General features: G+C 46.3%; 1 protein-coding gene across 6 annotated transcripts; it reads left to right on the plus strand.

Moving 5' to 3' along the window:
* Positions 1–5,863: 5,863 nt before the first annotated feature.
* Positions 5,864–26,230, plus strand: SH3BP5L (SH3 binding domain protein 5 like). Of its 6 annotated transcripts, none has more exons than XM_036239665.1 (7): positions 5,864–5,956; positions 6,359–6,946; positions 19,389–19,451; positions 19,591–19,719; positions 20,428–20,589; positions 22,243–22,416; positions 22,774–26,230. In XM_036239665.1, the coding sequence occupies exons 2-7, from the start codon at positions 6,764–6,766 to the stop codon at positions 23,221–23,223; spliced, it is 1,161 nt and encodes a 386-aa protein (XP_036095558.1). In that variant the 5' UTR covers positions 5,864–5,956; positions 6,359–6,763; the 3' UTR covers positions 23,224–26,230. The 6 variants fall into 6 exon arrangements, with proteins under 6 accessions (XP_036095558.1, XP_036095557.1, XP_036095560.1 ...); XM_036239664.1 differs by having other exon boundaries at positions 5,873–5,951; XM_036239666.1 differs by lacking the exon at positions 5,864–5,956 and adding an exon at positions 5,999–6,093.

Here is a 26,230-nt window from a genome sequence, read left to right on the forward strand (position 1 = left end):
GAAAAAAGTGTAGTTATTCTGTTTAAACAGTGAAGCCATCAATCTTGGGGCTTGCCATGATAAAATAATCAGGTACTTCTGATAAATTATAGAAAAGCCATAATAAAGTAAAAGGGGAAACCCTAAAAGTTAATATGTACCAAGATAGCAGAGAAATTTAAAAACCCATAGATAGAAAAGTATGAAATACTGAGCCCCCACACCAGAAAATGTTTTTCAGGCTAGCTGAGAATCACAGCTGTACTCTAGGTCAGGTGTAGTTTAACAGGTTTGCTTGCCCTTCTTCTTCTTTTTTTAATATTGACCTGGGCCCCCAGGATAAGGTGACTAGATTCCATTCTTATGTAGGCCTCTTGGCTAAGGCAACAAAAATAATTTCATTTTTATAATCAATAGATCTTCCTCAATATTTTTCCAATAATAGGTTAATTACCCTAGAAGTAGAATAATTTTGCCTAAGATTGTAGTTGCCCCACGTGTTGGTAGGCATTTGCAGTTTCCAGTGCCGGTTGGAGAGCCCAGCGAATAATGCTAATTTTGACTTCTGTCATTGCTGTCACACCCACTATTGAACCAGTCCTCGGAGGGGGGTGGGTGGGAGGGATGGGGCTTCTGTCTTTAAAATCTGAAGAGCAACCCGGCTGGTGTGGCTCAGTGGTTGAGTGTTAACCCATGCACGAACAGGTTGCTGGTTCAATTCCAAGTCAGGAACATGCTCAGGTTGTGGGCCCGATCCCAAGTGGGGGGCATGCAGGAGGCAGCCAATCGATGTTCTTTGTCATTGATGTTTCTAACTTTCTCTCTCTCTAAAATCAATAAAGAAAAAAATCGGAAGAGTAAGCAGAATCAGGGCTGCTGATCTGAGGGGAGACCATGCCCTCCAGTCCACTGCTGGTGAGAATAAAGCGCTCCTTTACAATTTGGCTGTGCATATCTGGTTATTGATGACACATTATTACAATGTTTTTATTGGTTTTGGAGAGAAAGGGAGAAGGAGAGATAGAAACATCAATGAGAGAAACATCAATTGGCTGCCTCCCACGTGTATTCCTACTGGGGATCAAACCCTAAACCAGGGTGCACTCGGACCAGGAATCAAACTGGTGACCTTCCAGTGCACAGAACAATGCTCAACTGAGTTATACTGGTCAGGGTGTAAGGTATCTCGCGGAGGAAGAAAAAAATGGAGCCACAAAGGCGGGCAAAAGTTTTATTGAAGCATTCCGTGCAAGGTTCACTGGTCCACATGGAGGGGGCCAGGGAAGTTGCGCTGCTACTTTCACCCAGGGAAGATTTATAGGAATGTTAGGGACCTGGGTGGGGTGATTAGGTGTGGCATCAGGTGACTGGCTAGCTGCTGGGGAGATTCGAACATAGTGTATGTTGATTGGCTGGGATGGGTGGTGGGACAGGACCAGGAGTGTCCCCTCAGCTACATCCGGGTAAGGCAAAGCCTCCCAAGTTAGGTTTCGATTTCTCCTCTGGCCATCCATTTCGGGTCATGCGACTTCCCAGTCATGTGACTCCCTGGAGCTCGCTGGCCTTACACAGGGCTTGCCTTGCTTTTAAAATAAATTTACTTGCTTTACTTTGTAATAAATTGGCTTTACTACAGTGCAATAGGCTGGAGTCACTTGTTTGAATTCCCTCCTATAAGACTGACAAGAACTGAGGAGGGAACAGCCTTCTCTTTTCAACTCAGGGGGCTGTTTGATAACACCTTTTTGAGTGTTTCTGGGGTGACTGTAACAGAGGGATTAAACAAAGAAAGAAAAAAAGGAGAAAAAAACTCATGGAAAGGGACATCAGTGTGGTGATTGCTGGGAGGGGAGGGATGGAAGGAAATCAAGGAGACTATGGGGGGATAAATGGTGATGGATGGAGATCTTAACTGGGGTGATGAACACACAATACAGTGTAGAGATGATTTGTTGTGGACTTGTGCACCTGAAACTATAATTTTGTGCACCAGTGCACCTCAGTAAATTCAATAAAAAGATAGGTAGTTTCTATTAGTAGAAAAACCAAACTATAGAACGCTTTTAAAAATGAAGGAAATTTAAAATATTTGGGTGAAGAAATTAAAAAATAAAAATTTATGAGAATGTTTTATTTTATTGAGTAATAGTTGACTTGAGATGCTACCTAGTAATTAATGGCATTACTAACATCTTTATGACTTTCATAATTTTATATTTTATTAATTATCTCAGTCAACAGCAGTTGGTTGGTTGTTTATTTGTGCTGGGGACTGGAAGGGGGTAACCTGTGGTGGGAGTATCTTGTAAACCTGTGCTGTCCAATACATTTCTCACTAGCCACATATGGCTATTTAAACTTGAATGAAAATTTTAGTCCTACAGTTACACTAGCCATATTTTAAGTTCGCAACAGTGCAGATACAGAAATTCCCATAATTGCTGAAAGTTCTATGGAACATACCTGATTCAGAAGACTCTTTTCAGAACTTTTTATTTAGTGACTGATTTTAGAGAGAGAAACTTTGATTTTGTTGTTCCACTTATTTGCACATTCAATGGTTGATTCTTGTATGTGCCCTGACCAGGGACTGAATCCATACAACCTTGGTGTATGGGGACAATGCCAAATGAGCTACCTGGCTAGACAGAGAAGACTCTTGAGGTATGTTATCTATAGTGGACATAAGGAGGATTTAAGTTGAAGCAGTGGCAATGAGATGGAGAGGAGAGATCTCTCTGAAATACTTAAATGTGATGCAGAGTAAAGATGGGGATTCATTCATTGAGCCTGTCTTCTAGGTTTCTCCCTGTGGTAAACTGGTGGATGGTAGAACCATTCACCAACAAAGTAAATATAGAAGCAGAATTTGGAAAAAGGGAATGAAATCAGATTTGTACCCAGTGAGTGAGAGACAAGCCTGAGACAGTGGTCTGAGAAGCTGCTGGATATCAGAATGTAATCTGTGAGAAGCCTGAGCAGAGACAGAGTTCATAGGAAAAGGCAGTAGCATTGGGTAGGGGCTGGAGCCATGCAATTGAGCAAGGGCTTAGAGAAAGTAGGCTGCATGAGACTGCCAGAGGATGGTACCACGTCTGGGAAGCACTGGTATTAGGGCAGGGTTTTCAAACTGTGAGTAGGTCAAGAAATCAACAGACTAGGTCTCCACCAGCATTAAAAATATATTATAGAAAATATTAATATGCTTTGCATGATCTGAGTAAAGATATTTTCCTGAAACACTTATTATGACTGTCTTTATACACATATATGTATACTGGGTTGCAAGGTAAAACATATTTCTGAGTTGTGGTCCAATTAGGACAAATGTCACTGACTTAAAAACTGAGCAGCACAGACTATAAGCTACATGTGAAATGAGACAGTGTCCTTTCTCTCATTACCCCACATTCTGGTAATAGTAGACACTCTGTGAAGACATGCTGCATGAAGAAATGAATCAATGCACCAGAGAAGAGGAAACCTAGGACAAGGGTGACTCAGGAGCTAAAAAGGATGAGAGAGAAGAAACAACCCAGGGTCAGATGTCAGTGATTTGGCAATGTTCAGAGCACAGATGAGCTTGTTTCTGCAATTGCTGTAGACTGGCAGAGGCAGAAGCCAGACTGCAGAAGTAAATGGGGGGTGAGGAAGAAGGGTTGAGACAAATGACAGTGGAGAGTGAGAGATATCTGTTTTGTATTTAAGATGTGAAAATCCAACATGTGTTGGGAAGAGATTATAGGAAAGGCATGCTCTAGAACTGTGCTGTCCAATAATAAAGTCATTAGCTACACGTGGCTATTTCAATTAGAATTAAATTAAAATGCAGTTCCTTAACTCCATTTCAAGTGCACTCAATGGCGACATGCAGCCAGTGGCAACCATACTGCAGAGAGCGGATACAGAACATTTCCATCATTGCAGAAAGTGATGCTGTAGAAAAGAGACTTGATTCATCATGTCTATGCTAGCTTCAATAAAACAAGCAGTGTACAGCGCCCAACTTCTTCTTACTGGAAATGCTATCCAAACCCAGCAGAAAAACTGCTTGTGTTGTAACTGTCAGCGAGATAACCAGAGACGCACAGTGGAATTGTAAATGGTCCCCCAACCCCCACCCCTGGCCTCAGGACACCAGTAGACTAGTGGGTGTGACAGCGATTACATAAATTAAAATTAGCATTATTCACTGGGCTCACGAGTACCTGCAAATGCCTGCAAATACTGATACTTGGAAACTGCAAATACCTCCCAACATGTGGGGCAACTATAATCTTGGGCAAAATTCCTTCACTTCTAGGGATAATTAACTTATTATTGGAAAAATATCAAGGAAGGTCCATTGATGATAAAAATGGAATCCAGTCGCCTTAGCCTCAGGGCCCAGGTCACTTGGAATTTCATTACAATCTGTACATGATGACATGGCATTTGATCGTGGTGAGGGAGGGCCAACCCTGGGTGAGGCCAGTGCATACAGCAGGAAGGCTACTAAACTTCAGGACATGATCAGGACAGTCTGGGTATTACAGGAATTGAGGACATTTCCCACCAAATGCAACCAAGATCTGTGACAACTGCAAATCATGACTGTGAAAGCCTGGATGCATAGGGAAAGAAGCTGTGGGACAACAGAAAGGTGACAGATGTTGGCATGGTGCTGCATAGGATCAGTGGGGAGGAGTCTGGCCAGGGTACACAGAAGGTGGATAAAATGCAGTTACAATTTTACAAAATTAAAGTGATTGCTACAGAACAAATAAACTGATTTCCATGTGTACCTTTCATTGTTTTTGTATAGCACCTCAATAACAAAACGGAATGTGACAGAAGACTAAAGCGTTTATTATGCACCAGATCTATCTACTTAGACAGGGTCCCGTTGACCTACTGCAGTGGGCAACGTCACTACCAGAATTTTAAAAATAAAATTCATAATTTTGTGAAAAATCTCTTTGCAATCACTTTTAAGGAACTATTTGGTTCTACTTGTTAAAACATTTTTTGCACGCGGAGATTAACAGGCGAGGGAAGGAGGAGGGGCCCTTGGTAACGCAGCCTTCCACACCCAGGGTGTACCCTGGCTAGCTCAGGGGAAGTCCGGCCTGTGGCAGAAAAAACAGTCCCTCGGCCTCGCCTGGTGACAGCTGTAAGTAGCGACTAGGTCGCTGCGCTTAGGTCCTTTCCCTGATGCACATGCAGCAAACTTCTCCTCGTGGAAGACTTTTGAAGGCCGAGTTCAAGCGTACAAATTTCCGGTTAGCGCTGGAGGTTAAGAGCGACCCCAGCGACACGACGTTCCAGGAACATCCGAAGGAGAGATTTACCCATTTGAGCCGTTGGTTAGACTCTGTTACTCAGGGCACCACTGTCCTTTCTGAAGTGAGGACAAACACTCTGGAAAACGACAGTCCACCCCAACATCTGAGTCCGCCTGCAGCCGAACTTAAGCCTGGAACCGCCGGGGCGGAAACCTCAACAGCCCACTTCCGGTGCGGCTTCCAATTTCCTGGGCGAGGCCTGAAGTGGCTTTCCTTCATTCAGTGCCATAGTGCCGTAAAGCAAGATGGCAGCGCTCTCTTTAAAGTGGTTGTTCAGTCTTCGTCCTATTTGTGTCACTTCCCAATCCACCAGCGCCTCTCTGTTTCTATCTTATACATCGTGTTTCTCACAAAATCTCTCTCATATTTCAATCTCATTCAGCTGTAGTGGGGTACGGGCTGATGACAACGTGAGGTGACCTGAGCAATAAGGGCGCCATTTTGTACGGAAATTGAAGGCCAGGCGTGGCAAGCGGCGGGGAATCCAGATGTGGGTGGCTGGCAGGAGAGCGAGAGAGGGAGGGCGGGGAGGCGGAGGGTGTTGCTATCCGGCGGTCTATTTCCGCTTCCTCTTGGCCCCATCCTGTTTGTTTGGCCCAGCCTGTTGAGGGGAGGGCGGGGGGAAGGTTGTTTGGAGGTTCGTGCACGGTAAGGTAAACTGAGGCAAGGCTGTGAGGGGTGGGGTCTTTGCGTCAAGCAGTGCCGGAGCTCTGAGGACAGGATCCTTGGAAGTGTGTGGGGTTGGAGACGGGAGACTCTGAGAGCTCGCAGTTTGGAGAGAGACGAGGAGGTGGGGCGGGGCTGGGGGTTGCGAGGTGAATCGCGGGTCCGGCTGGCGGGCAACGGGTGTGCCGGAGGGTGAGCCCGGGGGCTGCTAGGGGGCAGGTAGGAGCGGCTGAGACGCGGGTGGGGGCGGGGGGACCTCAGGTCCTTGAGTGCTGAGGCGAAGTTGATGTGGCTGGTCGTACGTATTGGCGTGTGGGAGGACGAGAATGGGGCTTAGTGGCCGACGTTCCGATGTTGAGTATATCCTTGGCCTTTGTTTTTCCTTGCAGTTCCCTAGAGACTTATCCGCGATCTCTTCTCGAGTGCACCCGTCTGTCTTCAGCTGTCTGCCTCATTCCTCCCTAATGGTGTCCTTCCTCTCAGGCCTCGGCTCAGGATCCAGGCCTTGGCTCAGGATCCAGGCCTTCTCTGCCCACTGCCTCAGAGCAGCTGCTACCCTTGGCTGGGAGGGAAGAACTTTTGTGCAGACGAGATTATAGCGCTAGGAACCCCAATAACGACTGAAATCTCGACCTCCAATCCAGTGCGAGTTCTTCCCGTGCCTCCTTTACCAGTCTTTGAGAAGACATACCCTTCTTCTTGCCACCCAGAGCTCAGGAAGCCCCAAGCTGGGGCCCTGGTCCCCGCATGTCAGTCCTTTCTTATGCATAGGGCTATGCCCTCTCCCCATCAGCATGGCTGAGCTCAGGCAGGTTCCAGGGGGGCGGGAGACCCCTCAGGGGGAGCTACAGCCAGAGGTTGTAGAGGATAAAGTCCCTCGGAGCCCAGTCACAGAGGAACCCCAAGGAGATGAAAGCAACAGCAGTGAGGCCAAATTGTCCCCGGTGGAGGAGGAAGAGCTGGATCCTAGAATACAGGTGAGACGACTGATAGGGGAGAGACAGGTGTCAACTTTCCTTAAGAGCTGGCAGATGAGTGCATTGGCGCAGGAAAGGAAAACAAGCTTGTCAACAAGTCATTGCAATGCAGTGTGACAAGTGCTAAAATATTAGTTTGGGATGGGAGTGCCAAGAAAGGCTGGCCGGAGTGCCTGGGGTGGTTGCTGAAGCCTCACTGAAGAAGGGAAGGAACATACAGGAGGCATATTTCAGGTCAGTGCAGAGTAGAATTGTTATTCTTTTCAAATAAGCAGCAGGGCTGTCAGCTCAGGCATGGTATGACTGGGACTTGAGAGGAGGTGACTTTGAGACTGAGAGACAATCTCACCATTTCATCAGTGCCTCCCAGGGATGTTCACATCTATAAAGGGTGAGACCTTTCATGTGTTATAAAGGTAGTATCAGGTTTAGGCCTCTGAAGAAATCTGATAATGTTGGTCCTTGTCAGTCCTCAGTGACATAGATGCCTAGCTCTAAGGAGAGCTGTTTTGTCATCTCAGAGCATCTGCAGTCTAGTTAGTCAGCTGGGCAGATCTTTGGAAAGGAGACCTGGAGCAATGAGTGAGGATGGAGAGAGTAGGCACTATGTGGAGCAGGTGCTTGGCCAGCTGAGGCTGGATTGTAGTGATTCTGGGCCATGGCTAGGAAGCACTAGCTGGGGAAGCTGCTTGGGCAGGTGAGGGTCAGCCCATTTCTGTGTTTGGGGCTGAGCCTGCCCTTTGGTTTGGAGCATCTTCCAGATTCTGGTATGCAGGTGATTCACATCTATGTAGGTGAGCGACACATCCTTGGGCTTGCTTCCTGCTTCTGTTAACAAATTTTTGGTGGATTACTTTGGTGTGTCCAGAAGAAATCAAAGCTGGTGTTAGAATCCTTTCTGCCTTCTTGGTTGGGTTTCTGGGATGTGTGTGGGAACTGTGTCCTTGCTCACAGTGGAGCAGCGGTGCATCAGAAACATTCCTGCTGTATTTCACAGGCATTGCATTGCAATCAGATTCATTTCTTCTGCTAATTCTACAGATTTGTCTTCCACTGAGGAAACAAGTTGTAGTGAAAACACTTTGGACTGAGGCTTAAGCAGTCTCTTGCCTGATGCTTTGTGATTTTTCATGCAAGTTATGTAACCTCTGCACACCTTGGTTTCTTTGTAAAGTGAGGGGTTTTTTCATTGATTTGCATGATTCCTTCCCTGCACTGCTCTGACAGAGTCCTATGAATCTTTCACAAATTCTTTAGTTTGTCTTTTGCTGACAGTTTGCAGGTAGTGCTTTGGGTAATAGATCCCTGTGTGTGTTGGAAAGGAGGACCATGTGATGTGCTCCATGCTCCCTGCATCGCTCCTGGCCCTACTTTCAAGGAGAATACAAAAGCTTGTTTCTATAGCTCCTCCTGCTCCTGTATTGCCTAGTGCTCACACAGAGTCACTCCAATGCTTCACTGTCCAATCATATAGCCACTAGCTGTGTGTGGCTACTTAAATAAAATCATCAATTACAATGAAATTAAAATTAAAGATGCAGTTCCCTGAGTGCTATATGGCAGTGCAAAATTAGGACATTCTACCATGGGCAGTTCCATCAGATGAGGACACTGGGCATGGGTAATATCTCATGGCCTTTTGTGAGCCTGCCATGACTTGCCAAAGTGGGAGATGCATTGTGGGTTATGTAGGAAGGAAAGGTCTCCTTGCACAGGTGGTACTCAGCTGAGCCAGTGTCCTGGCCTCAGTGGGGATTTAGCTCTTGTCACCATGTGGGAGAGGCAGGCTGCTGTGAGGGGCACCTTTTAGGGTCGGCAGCTGGCATTCATCCCTTTGAGGTTTGGGCTCTTCTGGATGCAGATGAGAGTGGGGCATTTGTTGTGTCCCTTTAGTGTTGACAATGCACAGGCTGTTCTCATAGTGTGTTTCAGTGTTGTAAGTAGATTACTTACTGCATTCAGTAGGTCTTCATGCACAGATTCATCAGAACCCACCAAGGAGCTTTAAGAGCACCTGTCTGAGCTGTGCAAAGACATGTGCATCCTTCTGACCTGGGTGGATGATTAAGAGGTTCTAACATGTGGCCTTTGTGAGTCTGTTGGGCCAGGGATATCCAAAGACAGGGACCTGTTCAGGTGTTTTTTGGATCTTCGGGCAAGCTCTTTCTGACGTGGTGACAGGTTTCTCGGCAGGCAGGCAGCCCGCTCATGCCCCCGTTGTCTCGTGGGATCCCCTGGAAGTTGGAGGGAAGCCAGCTGGTGGCCAACTCTAGGCCTACAAGGAGTGTGCTGTTCCCTTGGGAAGGCCACTGGCTATATCTCCATGTCTTGACCTCAGCATAGTTCTCTGAGGCCTCCAAACTGGTCCTCTGGGCCTGGGTCTCCTCCCCTGTGACTTTCTCAACCTCTTTGTGGTGGGCACATTCTTTCCTGAGGCAAATGGATACATTCACTCAGACTCTTAAGGGTCACTTTGCAGTCTCTGCCTCCCCATCTGAAATGTCGGTTTGGTTCACAGACAGCTTAATTTGCCTTATTTCCAAGACCTGGACTGTATATCACCCTGACCCCACCCGCTGACCAAGGCTTAGTGTTTTAATGGCCAGCACAGGTGGGTAGGCATGTTGGCAGCCTGAGTGGTCAGGATTCTGCCACAGTGGCTTGGCATCCTGGGAATGCAGTACTTGCCCAGAAAGGTCACCCTCCCGGCTGGATGCAGGCTCACTGATGGGCAATGTTCACTGACTCAGACCTCATTTTCCTGGAGTTGTATGTCAGCAGCTACCAGGAGTCCCCAGTGGGGCAGGCCACATGGAACATGTTGCTAGCTGCCCAAATGGCGTGGTGCTTCTCAGCTTCCTGTCATCCTGGCTGCCCCCAGCCCCTTGCCCACCCTGCCCTCCAACCTGTTAGAAAGAGTTTTGTGACTGAGGGGGAGTCTCTTTTGAAGAAGACTTTTAATGCTGGAGCTGCTGTGCTGATGCAGATTTCTGCCTTTTGCCGATAGCCAGAGCCTTGCACAGGATTTTTCCAATTGCGCATTACTTCTGTAGAGCCATCCACTCTGATAACCTTATCAGAAGCTGGGAGCACTTTGGGCCGTGGAACCAAGTGGGAAGCAGTCTGGACCTTGGTCTGCATGTGGGAACAATGTAGCGTGGCCTACACACACCTTCTCTCCTTCCCCAGAGTCAATATTTGTTGCTCTCCTGTCGTCTATCCTTTTCCTACTGGGGCTGTGGCTTTCTGAGGTTCCTGTCTTTGAGGTTTCCATCAAAAAAATCCTTAGTCCTGGGACGGTGCAGGAAATCCAGATCAAAGGGTGGGTCCAGGATCTAGCCCCAACTCAGTCACTTATGCCTGGATGCCATCTCATTGTTTCTTTTGTTGTTAATATTCACCTGAGGGTATTTTTCCATTGTTTTTTTTTTTTTGGTAAAACTGTATTTATTAACAAATGATATGTTCTTATATGTAGAAAATCCCAAAGAATAAAAAAAAAAAAGACTAAAATAAACAAATTTGGCAAGATTGTAAGATAAAATTAATATTAAAAATCATGCCCTGGCCGGTTCAGAGGTTAGAGCGTTGGCCTGCAGAGAGTCCTGGCTTCGGTTCCCGTTAATGGCACGTACCTCGGTTGCAGTTTGTCCCTGGCCCTGGTTGGGATCATGTGGGTGGCAGCCAGTCGATGTGTCTCTCTCACATTGACGTTTCTCTCTCTCTCTCTTCCCCCCTCTCTCCCTCCTGCTCTATCTGGTGATAAATGCAAAAATGTCGTCAGGTGAGGATTAAAAAAATATCAACTATATTTTTACATACCAGCAATGAATAATCCTGAAATAAAATTAAGAAAATAACCCCATTTACAATAGCATCAAAAAGTTTACTTACAAAAAATAATAAGAACAAGATTTGTATACCAAAACCATAAAATATTTTTGTTATTTTTAAATTTATTTTTATTATTGAAAGTATTATAAATGTCCCTGCTTCCCCCCCCCCTGACATCCTCCTCCCTGCCCTCTCCCCCACCCACCCGCTTCACCACACTGTTGTCTGTATTGATTGGTTATGCCTATATGCATATAAGTTCTTTGGTATATCTTTCCCCGCCCCCCAACCCACCTTCTCTCTGAGGTTTGTCAGTTTGTTCCTTACTTCCATGTGTCTGAATCTGCTTTGTTTGTCATCTTATTTTGTTCATTATAGTCTACAAATAAGTGAGATCATGTGATACTTGCCTTTCTCTTACTGGTTTATTTCACTTAGCATGATACTCTCCTGGTCCCTCCATGTTGTCTCAAAGGATAAGAGATCTTTCTTTCTTTTTTTTTTTTTTTTATCCTCACCCGAGGATATTTTTCCATTTTTTGTACAGATAGAGTGGGAGGGAGAGAGAGGAAGGGAGAGAGAGTGAGAAACATCGATGTGAAGGGACACATCGAGTGGCTGCTACCCGCACGACCAACCAGGGCCGGGGACAAACCGCAACCGAAGTACGTGCCCTTAGCGGGAACCGAACCCGGGTCTCTCCGGACCGCAGGCCGACGCTCTAACCGCTGAGCCAAACTGGCCAGGGCGAGATCTTTCTTTCTTACAGCTGCATGGTATTCCATTAAGTAGATGTACCGCTTTTAATCCACTCATCTACTGAAGGACACTTGGGCTGTTTCCAGATCTTAGCTATTGTAAGTAATGCTGCTATGAACATAAGTATGCATATATTCTTTGTGATTGCTGTTTCAGGCTTCTTAGGATATATTCTAGAAAGTAGGATCAAATGGCAGCTCCAGTTTTAATTTTATGAGGAAATACCATATTTTCTAGAGTGGCTGCAGCAATCTGCATTCCCACCAGCAGTGTACTAGATTGCCCTTTTCTCTACATCCTCGCCAGCACTTGTTTGATGATTTCATGATATGAGGTGTGAAGTGATTGCTGTGGCTAAGACTTTCCATAAGAGTGGTGAAAGTGGACATCTCTGTCTTGTTCCTATTCTTAAGGAAATACTTTCAGTTTTTGCCCATTCATATGATGTTGGCTGTAGGTTTGTCATATATGGCCTTTATTATGTTGAAGTATGATTTTTCAATTCCCATTTTGTTGAGTTTTTATCAAGAATTGGTGCTGGATTTTGTCAAATGCTTTTTCAGCATCTACTGATACAATCATGATTTTTATCTTTCATTTTGTTTACATGGTGTATCACATTTATTTGTGATACAACCAATCTTGTATTCCTGAGTTATATCTCACTTGGTTGTGGTGAATAATTTTTTTTACTATATTACTGGTTCTGATTTATTAATATTTTGTTGAAGATTTTGGCATCTTTGTTCATCAGGTATATTGGCTGGTAATTTTTTTTCTTTGTAGTGTCTTTTTCTGGTTTTGGAACTAAGATTATGCTGACTTTATAAAAGAGCTTGCAAGTCTTCCCTCCTCTTGAAAATTCTGGAATATTTTGAGGAGAATAGGTGTTCTTTGAATGTTTAGTAAAACTCATGTTAAGTCACTCAGACCAGGAATTTTTTTTGCTGCGTTTTTATTGGTTACTGCTTCAATTTGCTTTGTTATTATTGGTCTGTTGAAGTTTTTTGACTCTTCCTGGTTGAATTTTGGAAGAGTGTATAATTCTAGGAATTTGTCAATTTTGCCTGGTTGTCCAGTTGGTTGGCCTATAATTGCTCATAGTATTTTCTTACAGTCCTTTGTATTTCTGTGGTGTCAGTTGATACTTCACCTCCTTCATTTCTGATTTTAATTATTTGGGTCTTCTCTCTTTGTTTCTTGGTGAGTCTGGCTAAATGTAGATCAATATATATATATTTTTTTAATCACCCGAGGACATTTTTTTTTTTTTTTGCATTTATTGTCAGATAGAGCAGGAGGGAGAGAGTGGGGAAGAGAGAGAAACATCCATGCGAGAGAGACAGATCGACTGGTTGCCACCCACACGACAAACTGCAACCAAGGTACGTGCCCTTAGCGGGAACCAAACCTGGGACTCTGGTCCTCAGGCTGATGCTCCAACCGCTGAGCCAAACCGGCCAGGGCAATGTAGATCAGTCTTATTTATCTTTTCAATGAACCAGCTCTTGGTTTCATTGATCTTTTGTGGTTTTTAGTCTCTGTTTCACTCATTTCATCTGATCTTTCTTATTTCCTGCCTTCTACTTACTCTGGGTTTTTCTTTTTGTTCTTTTTCTAATTCTTTAAGTTGTAGGGTTATATAGTTTATAAGAAATATTTCTTGTTCCTTGTGGTAGGTCTGTAATGTTCTTAACTTCCCTTTCGGAACTGTTTTTGTGTGTCTCATAGATTTTGTGTTGTTGTGTGTTGTCACTAGTTTCCAGGAAGTTTTTTTATTATTTTCTTGATTTCATTGGTAATGCATTCATTGTTTTTATTACATGCTAGTTAGCCACCATATGTTTGAATATTTTGATTTCTAGTGTTGTGCCATTGTGATCTGAGAAGATGGTTGGTATGATTTCAATTTTCTTGAACTTGTAGAGACTCATTTTGCATCCTAACATGTGGTCCATCTTTGAGAATGTCCCATATGCATTTGAGAAGAATGTATATTTTGCAGCTTTGTGGTGAAATGTTTTGTATATATCAATTAAATCCATCTGTTCTAGTATGTCATTTAGGGGTCTCTGACTCCCTTTTAATTTTTTGACAGAAAGTGTATCCAGTAATGTCCCCTAGTATGATTGTATTGCTGTTAAAGTCCCCAACTATGATTGTATTGCTGTTAATCTCTCCCTTAAAATTGTCCAGAAGTTTTAAAATACATTTTTGTGCTCCTATGTTGGATTCATATATATTTACTAGGGTTATATCTTCTTGTTGGTTCAGTCCCTTTAATATAATGTAGTAGTGACCTTTTTTGTCTCTTTTTATGGCCTTTATTTTGAAGTCTATTTTATTTGATAGGATAAAATAGACTGAGTAGCAATACTGATATGAGCTTTTTTTAAATTTACATTTGTACGGAAAATTTTCTCCATTCTTTCACTTTCATCCTGTGTGAATCTTTTGTTCTAAGGTGGGTTTCTTATATACAGCATATGTATGGGTCATGTTTTTTTGTTGTTTTTTTTAATCCATTCAGCTACCCTGTGTCTCTTGATTGGAACATTTAATTCATTTGCATTTAAGGTTATTATTGATAGGTACTTATTACCATTTTTATTTATTATGCCTATGCTTCTCTTTATTTCTTCTTATTACAGCTGTTCCTTTAACTATTCTTCCCTGCTTGATTGGTGGTAATTCCTTCAGCCTGTTTTGTTTGGGAAGCTCTTTATTTCATCTATTTTGAATGATAGCCTTGCTGGATAGAGTATCTTGTTTTCAGATCCTTGTTTTTTATTAACTTGAATACATCATGCCATTCCCTTCTGGCCTGTAGTGTTTTTGTTGAGAAATCATCTGACAGCCTTATGGTAGCTCCTTTGTAGGTAGCCCATTGCTTTTCTCTTGCTTCCTTTTAGATTCTCTCTTTGTCTTTAATTTTTGACATTTTAATTATGTGTATTGGCATGGGTCCCTTTGGGTTTCTCTTGCTTAGTACTCTCTGTGCTTCCTGAACTTGTGTGACATTTTCTTTCACCAATTTAGGGACATTTTCTGCCACTACTTCTTCAAACAAGTTTGCCAACCCTTGTTCACTTTCTTCTTCTGGTATTCAAATATTATGTTTCATGTTGTCCCATAGCTCTCTTAAACTGTCCTCCTGTTTTCTAATTGTTTTTTCTTTGTGGTTCTCTTATTGAGTGATTTTTGTTTGTTTTTTTCTACCCTGTCTTCTGATCTGATTTTCTATGCTGATCCAATCCTCAGCTTCCTCTAATCAGCTGTTTATACTATGTCATTCTTCACTTCCAATTGGTTGTTTTTCATTTCCGATTGTTTTTCATTGTTTCTATATCTTTTCTCATGCTGTTGAGCATCTTTATAATCTTTACTCTTAACTCTATATCTGATAAATTATCTCCATTTAATTTAGCTCTTCTGGAGAATTGTCTTGTTTTCTTCATTTGGGGCTTGTTTCTTTGTTTCACCATTTTAGCTGCCTGTTTGGATTTGTTTCTATGTATTTGGTAGATGTGATACGACTCCTAGTCTGGGTAGTGTGGTCTGTGGTAGTAGGTGACCTGTGGGACCCAGTGGCATAGTCTCCATGATCACCAGACTTGGATGCTCTAATAATGTCCCTTGTGTGCTTTGTGTAAGCCCTCCTGTTGTAATCGCATCTTGATTGCTTTTGTCCCATTTGTACGTGGGCTCAGCCCTCTGGCTGGCTCCCAGTGATGTTCAACACTAACACAGAAAGAAGGCTGCTGTGCATTTGCTTATCATGTGAAATGCAATTCACCTCAGCAGGGTTTGGAACCTGCCAAGTTATCCCTGTGGATATCAACAATATGCAGTTTGTGGCCCCCTCTACTGGGCCTGGATGTATGTGGAAAGGACCAATCTGTACACCAAGGTTTGGTTTTACTCTCCCTGGGCAGAATCGCAGGTCAGGCAAAGAATCAAAATCACCCAGAGGTCTGCCTCTGTCTATAGGCTATCTGTTAGTCTCATTCAGTTAATGAGCCTTACATTGTAGTCCTCAGGTAGATGTAAACTCCACTTGGGTGGGCAGGGTGACAGAATTTCCAATGAGTGGGGCAATTGTCTCCCCCTCCCCCCAGGCTAAATCTTCTTTGATGAGAAAATTCTGTCTGCGAAAGATGGCTTCTTCTCTTTGGGGTAATGACTCAGCACATGGACCCAGGCTGCGGCCTTCACAGCTCTCTCCCCAGAGTCTTGAACTCCAGAGTCCATAAGCCAGGCAAAGACTCAAAGCCCCCAGAGATCTATTTCTGCCGGCTGCCTGTTAGTCTCAGTCACTTAATGAGCCTCAGGTTGTAGTCCCCTGCTAGACATAAACTTCACAGGCGGGGTGAGGGAAATTCCAATGGGTGGAGAAGTTGTTTTTCCCCTGGGCTAAAGCTGCTTTGATGGGAGAACTCTCCCTGAGAAAGGTGGCTTCTGCAGCGTGGGGTAATGACGCAGCACAGGGATCCAGGCAGTGGCTTACACAGCTCTCTCCCAGAGCCATGAACCCCAGAGTCTTAGCACACAGCTCTAGTGTGCCTTGCCCTCCCTGTGCTGGAGCCCAGAGTGAGTGGCTGCAGACAAAATTTAGTGCATTGGCCTTTCAAGAAGGTACCTGTGTTTCCAGCCCTTTTCCCCTGCCAGATAGAACCTCCATTTGTTATGTGGGCACATTTCCCAGTTCAATTACTCAGATCTGGGGAGCCCAGCTTGGGGTTTAGGCCCAGGCCCTCAGGCATATCCTTCCGCAGCTGAGATATCCCTCCAGAATTTCAGCTGCTGCTTGTGGGAGCCCAGCCAGCCCTCTCACACCTCTGTACTTTCTACCTGATTTGATGTGGTCTCCTCTTTATGTCCTTGGTTATAAGGGTTTTCTCCAACTAGTCTTCAGTTGGTTATTCAAGATGATTTCTCTATATTTCAGGTGTAATTCCTGTTTGGTTCTGGGAGAAGGTAGTGTAGCTTCCATTCAATCCACTGCCAATTTGGAATATGTATGATAGTATCAGGGTTTGGGTTTGGGCTATTATTTCTTTTGTTACTGTCCAAGGTCACGCATGAAGTAGTATCTAGCTGTGGAAAACCAGTAGTCTCTTAAGTCAACCTTCAGAAGCTATGGAGATTCATGGTTCAGAATCACTTTACCCTCCCAGGTTTCCCCATGTGCTTTTATTGAATTTGATAAAGAGTGAAAGAGAGAGAGGGAAGGAGCGAGAAAGAGAGAGAAACATCTATGTGAAAGAGGGACACATCAATTGGTTGCCCCTCACATGAGCTGCAACCAGGGCCAGGGAGTGAACCTGCGACCCAAGTATACATGCCCTTGTCTGGGAATTGAACCTACAACCTTTCGGTGCATGGCTCGACACTATCCACTGAACCACACTGGCACAGGCTCACCTCATTGTTTCTTGTCTGTCAAGAGAATGAACTGTTAAAAGGGAGGATGCCAATGGGGCTGTTCTGTCATCTCTTATCCCAGAGTCAGAAACAACCATGGGCTGAAGTCATACACAGGAACTTGGTCTATGGGGAGAGGTGGCTTCTTTTTCTAACAGAAATGGCCTCTTCTGGGGCCCGTTGGGTGCTCCCATCAGCTGCAGTTTAAGTTCTTTTTGGGAAGGCAGTGAAACTAGGAACTGTGTGGTGGTGTGGAGTGCTCTCTTTGGCCTCTCTGGGATCCCTGAGTGTTGTCTGCCTTTGGTTCCAGACTGTCTTGTCTTATGAGCACTGGGTTATGTGACTAATGAGGTAGCCCATGCATACCAATTTCTGGACCTACGCTGCACAGTACGGGAGCCAAGTGCTACTGGCCAGGCTGAGATGTGCCCAGGGTCAAATGCATGTGGATATTTCAAAGGCATAGTCTAAGAATAGAATGTAGTATTATTAATAATTTATGTTGATAACATAATGAAATTGTAATTTCTTGGGCATGTTGGGTTAAATGAAAAGTGTGGTTACGCCCTGGCTGGTTTGGCTTAGCGGTTGGAGCATCTGCCCGCTATCCAAAGGGTTGTGGGTTTGATTCTGGACAAGTGCACGTACCTCGGTTGCAGGTTCGACCCCTGGCCCTGGTTGGGGTCGTGTGGGAGGCAACCAATCAATATGTCTCTCATATCAATGTTTCTCTCTCCCTCCCACACTCTCTAAAGAAATCAATGGAAAAATATCCTCAGGTGAGGATTAACCAAAAAAAAAAAAAAAAAGTAAAGGAAAAAGTGTTATAATTTCGTCTGTTTGGTTTTTTTTTTTTTTTTAAATGTGGCTTCTAGAAAACATGAGGCACACATTGTATTTTTGTTGAACAGCTTTGTTCTGCCCAGTTCGAAGTAAAGTTTGAGGCTCTCTTGGAGGCAGGGGAGGTATGCTTTAATATATTTGTTCTTGGTTCTGTTTTGTATCTTCCTTTGTGTTCTTCATTTACTGTAATTAGGCACATAACTTGGTTTCCTGGATTCCTGTAGACTCAAATCTCAGGACTTGAGGAGGGGTATAGAAATAAAAGGATTAAGAGGCATCATACACTGGGTTGTTGGAAGGGCTGAATGAGGTGTGTGGGAGCCAGTGGAGGCAATGTTACTCTTGGTCAAGTGTAGGCCATATCTGAGCACGGATAGCAGGCAGACACTGGTGAGTCCAGTTGGCTGTTGCCGGGCTCCTGGAGGGAGTTCCTTAGCTGAGTGTCTTCTGGCATACTACTCTTTAGGAGTGTCCTTGGCTTGTTGGGTTCCAGGAACTTGATCAAGAAAGGGCAGAGGTAGAAACTTGAGGCCAGCACTCCTTCCTACTCTCTGTCCCAGGTGGTCCTGGACCCAGTGAAGCACTCAAGCTAGTGTGCCTAGTAACTTCTCCCTGAGGCTCTTCCTTTCTCCCATAGGATCTACTTCATTGGGACCTGAGGTCACTGTCACCCTATTCCTGAGCAGGGTCAAGGTCTCTCAAACTATATGATCTTTCCTTATCTGGCCTTATTTGCCCATCAGAACCTCATGATTCTGTATCCTGCATGTCCTTGGACCTTCCTTTCTTCCCCCAGTTGGAATACTGCAGACAGCTTCCACTGTTATCTCCCTGGGCTCTCCACTCATTTCTCACATTGCTCAGATAGGCCTTCCTAAGCCATAGGCCAGGTTGCACCAGGCTTTGAGAGGCTCCCCTCCCCTGTGCCCCAGCTTCTCTGGCTTCTCATCTGAGCACTTGCCTCCTGGGCATCTGCCTGTCACTGGTGCTTTCTGTGCATTCATCAAGGCCTAGTCAGGGCAAATGTTCTGGGTATCCGCCCCAGGCTTATGCTGCCCAGGTAGGTGTCTCTGCTGCCCTCACCACCTAACAGGCCCACCCCTCCTATGGCTCTTCACACCATGAGGGTCTGTTGCTTACCTGTGGGGCCATAAATTTTCACCTCTGTGAGCCCTGAATTCTCAGGTCTCGTGCTAAGGTGTGATTTGTGTAGTATGTATGCTGAGCTAGTGGCTCAGGGAAGAGACTATTAGCTCTGAGGAGACTCCTGACTGAAGTTTGAGAAGGAGCTGGTATGATCTCAGGGAGAATGCATAGGCTGCTGCCACCTCACTTGTGCATGAGTGTTCCATTCTCCAAACCTTGATTTCCTGACTTTTAAAGTGGGAATTTTACTTCCTGACATAGGTAAGTTGTGAGATAATATTAGACTATAGATTAGGTCTCTGACAAGGAGCAGTGCCCCCCTCCATTTTTTCCTTTTCCTGGTTTGGTGGGCTTTTCTCTCTGTATGCACTTCCTGCTCACCCAGCTCCCTGGAGGCTCCTTTCCCTGGCTCTAACTTTGCCCCTATCTGTGGCAGGAGGAGCTGGAGCACCTGAACCAGGCCAGCGAGGAGATCAACCAGGTGGAGCTGCAGCTGGATGTGAGTGTCCTGCCCCAGGTGTCTCCATGTGTCTTCTCTCCCTGTTCACACAGTGGCAGGGGAAGGGGTGATACAGGAAACAAGGGACTGGGACTTGCGCACAATGTTTCCTCTGCCCACACATCTCTCCCTTTGCCAGGAGGCCAGGACCACCTATCGGAGGATCCTGCAGGAGTCAGCAAGGAAGCTCAACACTCAGGGCTCCCACTTGGGGAGCTGCATTGAGAAGGCCCGGCCCTATTATGAGGCTCGTCGGCTGGCTAAGGAGGTATACCTTGCTCTGGGAGGGCCGCACACGAAACCTGGCCCAGGATTCTTCTGTATGGAGTAGGAAACAGATCACCTTTTCTCTCCCTTTTGGTTCATGTCTCTCTCTCTTTTTTTTTTTGCTTACTCTCTACTTCTTGACCCTTCTTCCTCTCTTTTCTTTTCTTTTCTTTTCTTTTCTTTTCTTTTCTTTTCTTTTCTTTTCTTTTCTTTCTTTTCTTTTCTTTTCACAAAGTGGATTCACTATTAGAAGACTGTAATTGTAACAGTAAAACAAGGTAAAGAGAAGAAAACAAAAATTGCCCCAAATCCTACCATGCACATGTTTCATGATTTTTGTATGGGCTTGGGCATGCTTTCTTTCTGTGAGACTTGGTCCATGTCACTAATCCCCTTACAACTATCATGGTGTGGACTTTTCTTTGTTCCTAGGGCAGAAGGCCAGTGGCCTCTGAGACTGCTGGGTCTCACACACTTACCCTCCACTGGCAGCATCGTGCTTTCCCATCTACTTTCAGGCCACATCCTTACAAAATACTCTTCGTAGAATGTTGTTTCTTTGGTTGGCATTTATCCTTAGTGCGCTGTGAAAAGTGAAGCCGACATTGCAGTGGGCCTTCCTCCTCTTGTCCTCACCTAGAATAGGTCTCCGTGGTTGGCTGTGAGTCCATTAGGACTCCCCCCAGTTCTGATGGCCCTCTCCCTCCAGGCCCAGCAGGAGACACAGAAGGCAGCCTTGCGATATGAGAGGGCTGTGAGCATGCACAATGCTGCACGGGAGATGGTGTTTGTGGCCGAGCAGGGTGTCATGGCTGACAAGAACCGATTGGACCCCACATGGCAGGAGATGCTCAACCACGCCACCTGCAAGGTGAGCCAGGCTTTCCAGCAGATTTCCTCCCCTGGTTCCCATGCTTCCTTTGCTGTCTCTTTATCCCATTATGCTCCTCACTCCTTTTTCTCTGTTTTCCACGCCAGGCTCAGCTTTAACTGTTTCAGCAGACCTGTTTCTTGCTATACTCTGTTTGGTCTCCAGTGCTTTTCATGTACATCTCCTCTGGACTCAGACTGGCTCTTTCTGAACCTTTGCCTTTAAGTTAGGGACTAACCCAAATAGTTTATCCCTGCTGGATGCTCTAGATTCAACACTCACATTTTGTTATGTTTAACTGTGACCCCTTCTCTTTTTCTTGCTTTTAAGCTCTGCAACTGTACTTTGATATTTGAAATGTAATTTGTATATCATTTCAAAGCTATTTGACGGGGACCGAGGAGCAGGAGGATTCCTGGCATCAGTTCCATTCTGCCACCTTCACCATGTCTCAGTCCATTCAGGCTATTATAACAAAATAACATACGCAGCCCAGCTGGTGTGGCTCAGTGGTTGAGCATCGACCCATGCACCAAGAGGTCACTGATTTAATTCCCAGTCAGGTCATATTCCCAGGTTGTGGGCCCTATCCCCAGTGGGGGGCATGCAGGAGGCAGCCAATCGATGTTCTCTCTCATTGATGTTTCTCTTTCTCCCTCTCCCTTCCTCTCTCTCTAAAAATTAATAAAGAAAAAAAAATAACATACATTTGGGGCTTAAACAACAACTGTTTATTTCTCATAGCTCTGGAGGTTGGGAAGTCAACATCAAGGCACAGGCAGATCTGGTGTTTAGTGAAGGCCCGCTTCCAGGTTCCTAGACTTCTGGCCCTCTTTTCACTGCCCTCACATGGCAGACGGGGCGAAGGAGCTCTCCAGAGTTTTTTTTATAAGAGCACTAATCCCACCCATGACCTAATCACCTCTCATATGGCTGCCTCAGAAACTATCAACATAATGGTTAGGATTTCAGCATGTGAACTTTGTGGGGACACAAACATTTAGTCTAGAGCAGCAAGTTTGACCTGAAGGTTGGTTATGCCTCAGGTTCTTTGAGGACTCCTTAGTCCAGGCCCATTGCCTTGTATAGATCAAGAGCTCATATAGGAGAGTGCAGCACTGGGGAGGGCTTGTTGAGCTGTGAGTGGCAGGGCATGACAGAGTTCCAGTGTGCATCTCCCAAGTGTGTGGCAAGGATGGCCCCCTGGTCTTGGAGGACAAGGTGGTGGGAGTCCTTGCCTGCTTCCTGTTGGGGTATGAAAACCCAGAAAACCCAGTGCAGAGCTATGGCTACCCCTACTAGGGCTCCTCTGGTCCCCTCACCTCCTTCCCCTAGCACTGAGGGCTCCCTGAGGATGATGACTGGGAGATGTTCCCAGACAGACATTTCTGACAGGCTCACAGTTCTTCAGAGGGCCCTGGCACCCTCCTAGCAGCAGCAAAACTTAGTGGTGGTGACATAGGTAACAATAGGCAGGTGTAAGAACCCACTATTCTCCTTTGTGTCTCAGGAAATCCATGCCCTCTCCAGGCTCTCCAGATAGTAGAGGTTTTCCCCAGTATAACATTTGGAGTGGCAGTCTGGGGTAGATGATAGGGGCAGGAGCATGTCCTTCAGCTCAGTGATGTGTGTCATCCACCCGACCTGGGCCAGGTGAATGAGGCGGAGGAGGAGCGGCTTCGTGGAGAGCGGGAGCACCAGCGGGTAACGCGGCTGTGCCAGCAGGCTGAAGCTCGGGTGCAAGCTCTGCAGAAGACCCTCCGGCGGGCCATTGGCAAGAGTCGCCCCTACTTTGAGCTCAAGGCCCAGTTCAGCCAGATACTGGAGGTAGCTGTGGGGCGTGGGGGTCAGGCAGGAGAGGGAAGGCATGGAAAGAGAGCTGGGAAACTGTGGTCTGCCTCTCTGCCATCACCAGACCAGCTAGATGGGACAGGTGGTGGTGCCTGTGCTCAGAATGACCTAAAGGAAGTGGGAGGTGGAGTTGGGGACGGGTACTGGTAGAGATTGAAGTTGTAGGGAGGTAAAGGAGAAAAATAATCAGGAAAGGAGGAGGAGCAGATGGGTGGGGCAGGGCAAGGCTGCCCAATGGGCCTGGGGACTGGCAGCTCCCAGCTGTGGAGAGTTGCCAACTGGGTTATTTCACTCTGTCCCTCCCTCCTCCCTCCCTCCCCCTTTCCTCTTTAGGAGCACAAGGCCAAGGTGACAGAGCTGGAACAGCAGGTCGCTCAGGCCAAGACCCGCTACTCCGTGGCCTTACGCAACCTTGAACAGATCAGTGAGCAGATTCACGAGCGGCGTAGGGGCCTGCCCCTTCATCCCCCTGGACCTCGGCGCTCCTCCCCTGTGGGTGCTGAGGCTAGGCCCCAGGAGGAGGAGGAGGATGGAGACAGTGGGATTATTGAGGGGGCCGAGGGCGAGGCCCTGGAAGAGGGCTGCAGCCTGGGGCCCGGTCCTGCCCCTGATGCAGACACTCTGAGCCTGCTGAGCCTGCGCACAGTGGCCTCGGACCTGCAGAAGTGTGACTCCGTGGAACACCTACTGGGCCTCTCGGACCACACCAGTCTAGATGGCCAGGAGCTGGGCACCCGGAGTGGAGGCTGCAGGGGCCGCCACCAGCGCAGCATCAGTCTGTAGCCCATGCTCAGGTTGGCTGGTGTGTCCCTTACCACTGCTAGCCCACTCAGGGCCAGTGGGCTCCCACCTCCTTTCTGGGGTTCTTGTTTCCCTGGAGAATTTCCACAGATTGGCCGTGTCTGAGTTCTCCTGTCACTGGTGTGTGTCTCATCCCCACTTGCCTATGTTTCAGGTGACAGCTCTCTTTGCCTTACTCCTGAAGAAGGCTTATCTCCAGCCCTCACAGTTTGTCCATGCCCTTTGCTGGCCTCTTTCTAACTTCTCTCCTTCTGCCTGGCTTTTTCCCTCAGGGAATTTTGTCTAGGAATTACAGGGAAGCCCATCACAGAAGGTGGGTGCTGGACCTGAATCTGGTATCTTGGGCCCCTAGCCTGAATGAATGGACAGGTGTTTCTCCCACCTCCCCTTTTCTTAAAGAGCCCTAGGGATGTAGTGGAGCCCTCCTGGCAGCCCTGCCCCCATGCTCTGGTCCCATCCTGCCTGTGTGTAATCTATAAGATATACTGTGGGGCTTTGTGCCTCTGAAAGACTCCTGTCCCTTCAGCACTCCCTCCTCATGACCTAAATTACTTTGCTCTGTGTGCCCCAGAGCAGGACTTGAAGGGTGCTGGTGTCAGCAAAGGTGAAACCCAACCCTTGTGTCAACACAGGGGACATTACCAACTCCTCAACTCCACACAGGCTTCTATGTGCATGTTTTCCCCAGCAGGGCTGGGCCCTTAACATTGCCAAGGTGCTAGTGGGTCTCTAACAGGGTCCATGTTGGGAATAGAAATGTAATGAAGTCTTGACGGCTGAGGCCCTTGCCTTCCTTGCTGTGGAGTGAGGTTTACTTTTTAGAGGATTTTGAGCTAGATCTCAGCCTCCTCCTGCAGATGGAGTTGGGGAATTTGGTGCTCTTCCCCCAACCAAACCATACCTACTCCAGGGTCCTTTGGGGAATGCTAAAATGTGGCTGCCCTTGATGTGGGGAGGGGACTTACCCTCCTAGGGAGCAGCTCCAGGTGTCTGGTGGCGCTGCCAGGCTGTATTTGTGTGTGTGTGTGTGTGTGTGTGTGTGTGTGTGTGTGTGAAGGTGGGGACACCACACCTGGTCTGGGTGCCTTGTGGGGACTGGTTCTTGGTCTCATCCTAGGAGGGCTGAGAACTGGACTAGGTAGGAGGGCTGTACCTAGGCCTATGTGCCATTGCCATCAATTGGGAGCAGTGGGCTTTCATGTGGACAGTGTCTCCCTGTTCTAGAGTTGAGATAGGATGGTCACAATGAGAACCCCTGGGTTTGAGGTGGCCATGGGTAGAGGGAAGAAAGAATGTCATGTGTGTGTGCATGTGCTGGTGTGTGTCTGGGGAAGGAGTCTGCTCCTGATTTTATTTAAATAAAATAGTTTATGTAACAGTAATGGTTACTACCTCTATCATGAAAGGGAGAAGGGGGTGATGAGCAGGTTGATGGGAGCCTCTTTTGAGAAGAGTAGTTGGATGTGAGATTTAACCAGGCCAAGGGAGGAGGGAGGGCTTATGGCCACATGGCTAGGGTGAGCACATAGGAAAGGTACCCTACCCCACTTATTGGGTTTGTATGGTGGAGTGGACTTGCCAACTACATAGGGGTATGATCCATATGAATTCCACTCCTGGATGTGAGTGAGCATGAAGGAAAGGTTGCAGGATTTAGCAAATAAATGTACAGGTTGCCCGGCTAAACTTGGATTTCAGATGGTGAATGAATTTTGCTCCAATGTTTAGGTCATACTTAGTTATTTGTGGTCTATCTGAAGGTAAAATTTAACACATAAAGGAAACTCCCAATCAAGGCTTGACCTATTGTGGGCCAGGAGGAGTTTGAGTGCCTTTGGACTTCAGCCTGTGAAGCATCTGGTGGCATCAGGTGGAGAAGGGCTGAGATGAGGAGCATGAGGTACAGGAAGCCTTTGGACTGAGCCCCATCAGCGTTGCACCTGCGTTTACAGTCATGTAAGGAGCGGGGTCAGCCAAAGATGGAGAAGGTGCTGCTGGGAGGCTCGGAGACCCACTGGAAATCTGGTGAGAAATGAGGCTTAAACACCCTTAAGGGGCTAGGCAAAGGCCAGGAGTTGTAGGGACAGGAGGGCAGAACACTGACTATTGACCTCAGATTGGACATCAGAAGATGCACTAGTGCCCTTTGACAGGTACTGTTCAGGTGTGAGACTGCCTTTTCTGACCTGGCTTTATTGATAAATAATGAAAGTATCATAAGGCAGATGGGTGCCAAAATATTTTATCACAAGAAAAGCTGCTCTGACTGTATGGCCTATGACCTTGAGCAAATGTGCTTTCTAGGATGACACCCAGCTCATCATTCCCTTCCTAGTCCCTAGCAGTATGCACCTGTAAGTCTCCTGTTATGAAGGAACTCAGGAAAGAAGAGCTGGCTGTGGCCACCCAGTTTCTTGCAAAATCACCTGTCACATAAGGTAGGAATGGGGAAAGACCATGATGATGGTTAGAGCTGATGATGATTCCTCCAAGTGGAATAAAATAGCTACAGTGAAAGTGCTTTCAGCCCAATCCTGATAACGGTGGCCAGCACCCACATAGGACATGTCCTCTGCCAGGCATATGCGTTGACGCATTTTAGTTCCACAATGGGGTGGTAGCACCATAGCTGTCTTTTTCCAGAGGAGACAACAGCTACAGTGGGAGTGCCCTGCCTGCCCCAGGTTCATAGAAGGAAATGGAGGGAGTGAGAGTCTTTTCTTTTTTTCTTAATCCTCACTCAAGGATATGTTTTTATTGGTTTTAGAGAGAGAAGAAGGGAGAAAGAAAAACATTGATGTGAGAAACATTGACTGGTTGCCTCCTGTACATGTCCTGACCGGGGATCGAACCTGCAACCTAGGTATGTGCTCTTTCTGAGTACAAAACACTGGTAGAGCCTGGCTGATGTGGCTCAGTTGTTGAGCATTGACTCATGCACCAAGAGGTCACCAGTTAATTTCCCAGTCAGGGCACTGCCAACTTGTGG

This window comes from Molossus molossus, unplaced genomic scaffold, assembly GCF_014108415.1.
Source record: "Molossus molossus isolate mMolMol1 unplaced genomic scaffold, mMolMol1.p scaffold_m16_p_4, whole genome shotgun sequence".
Taxonomy (NCBI): Eukaryota; Metazoa; Chordata; class Mammalia; order Chiroptera; family Molossidae; genus Molossus; species Molossus molossus.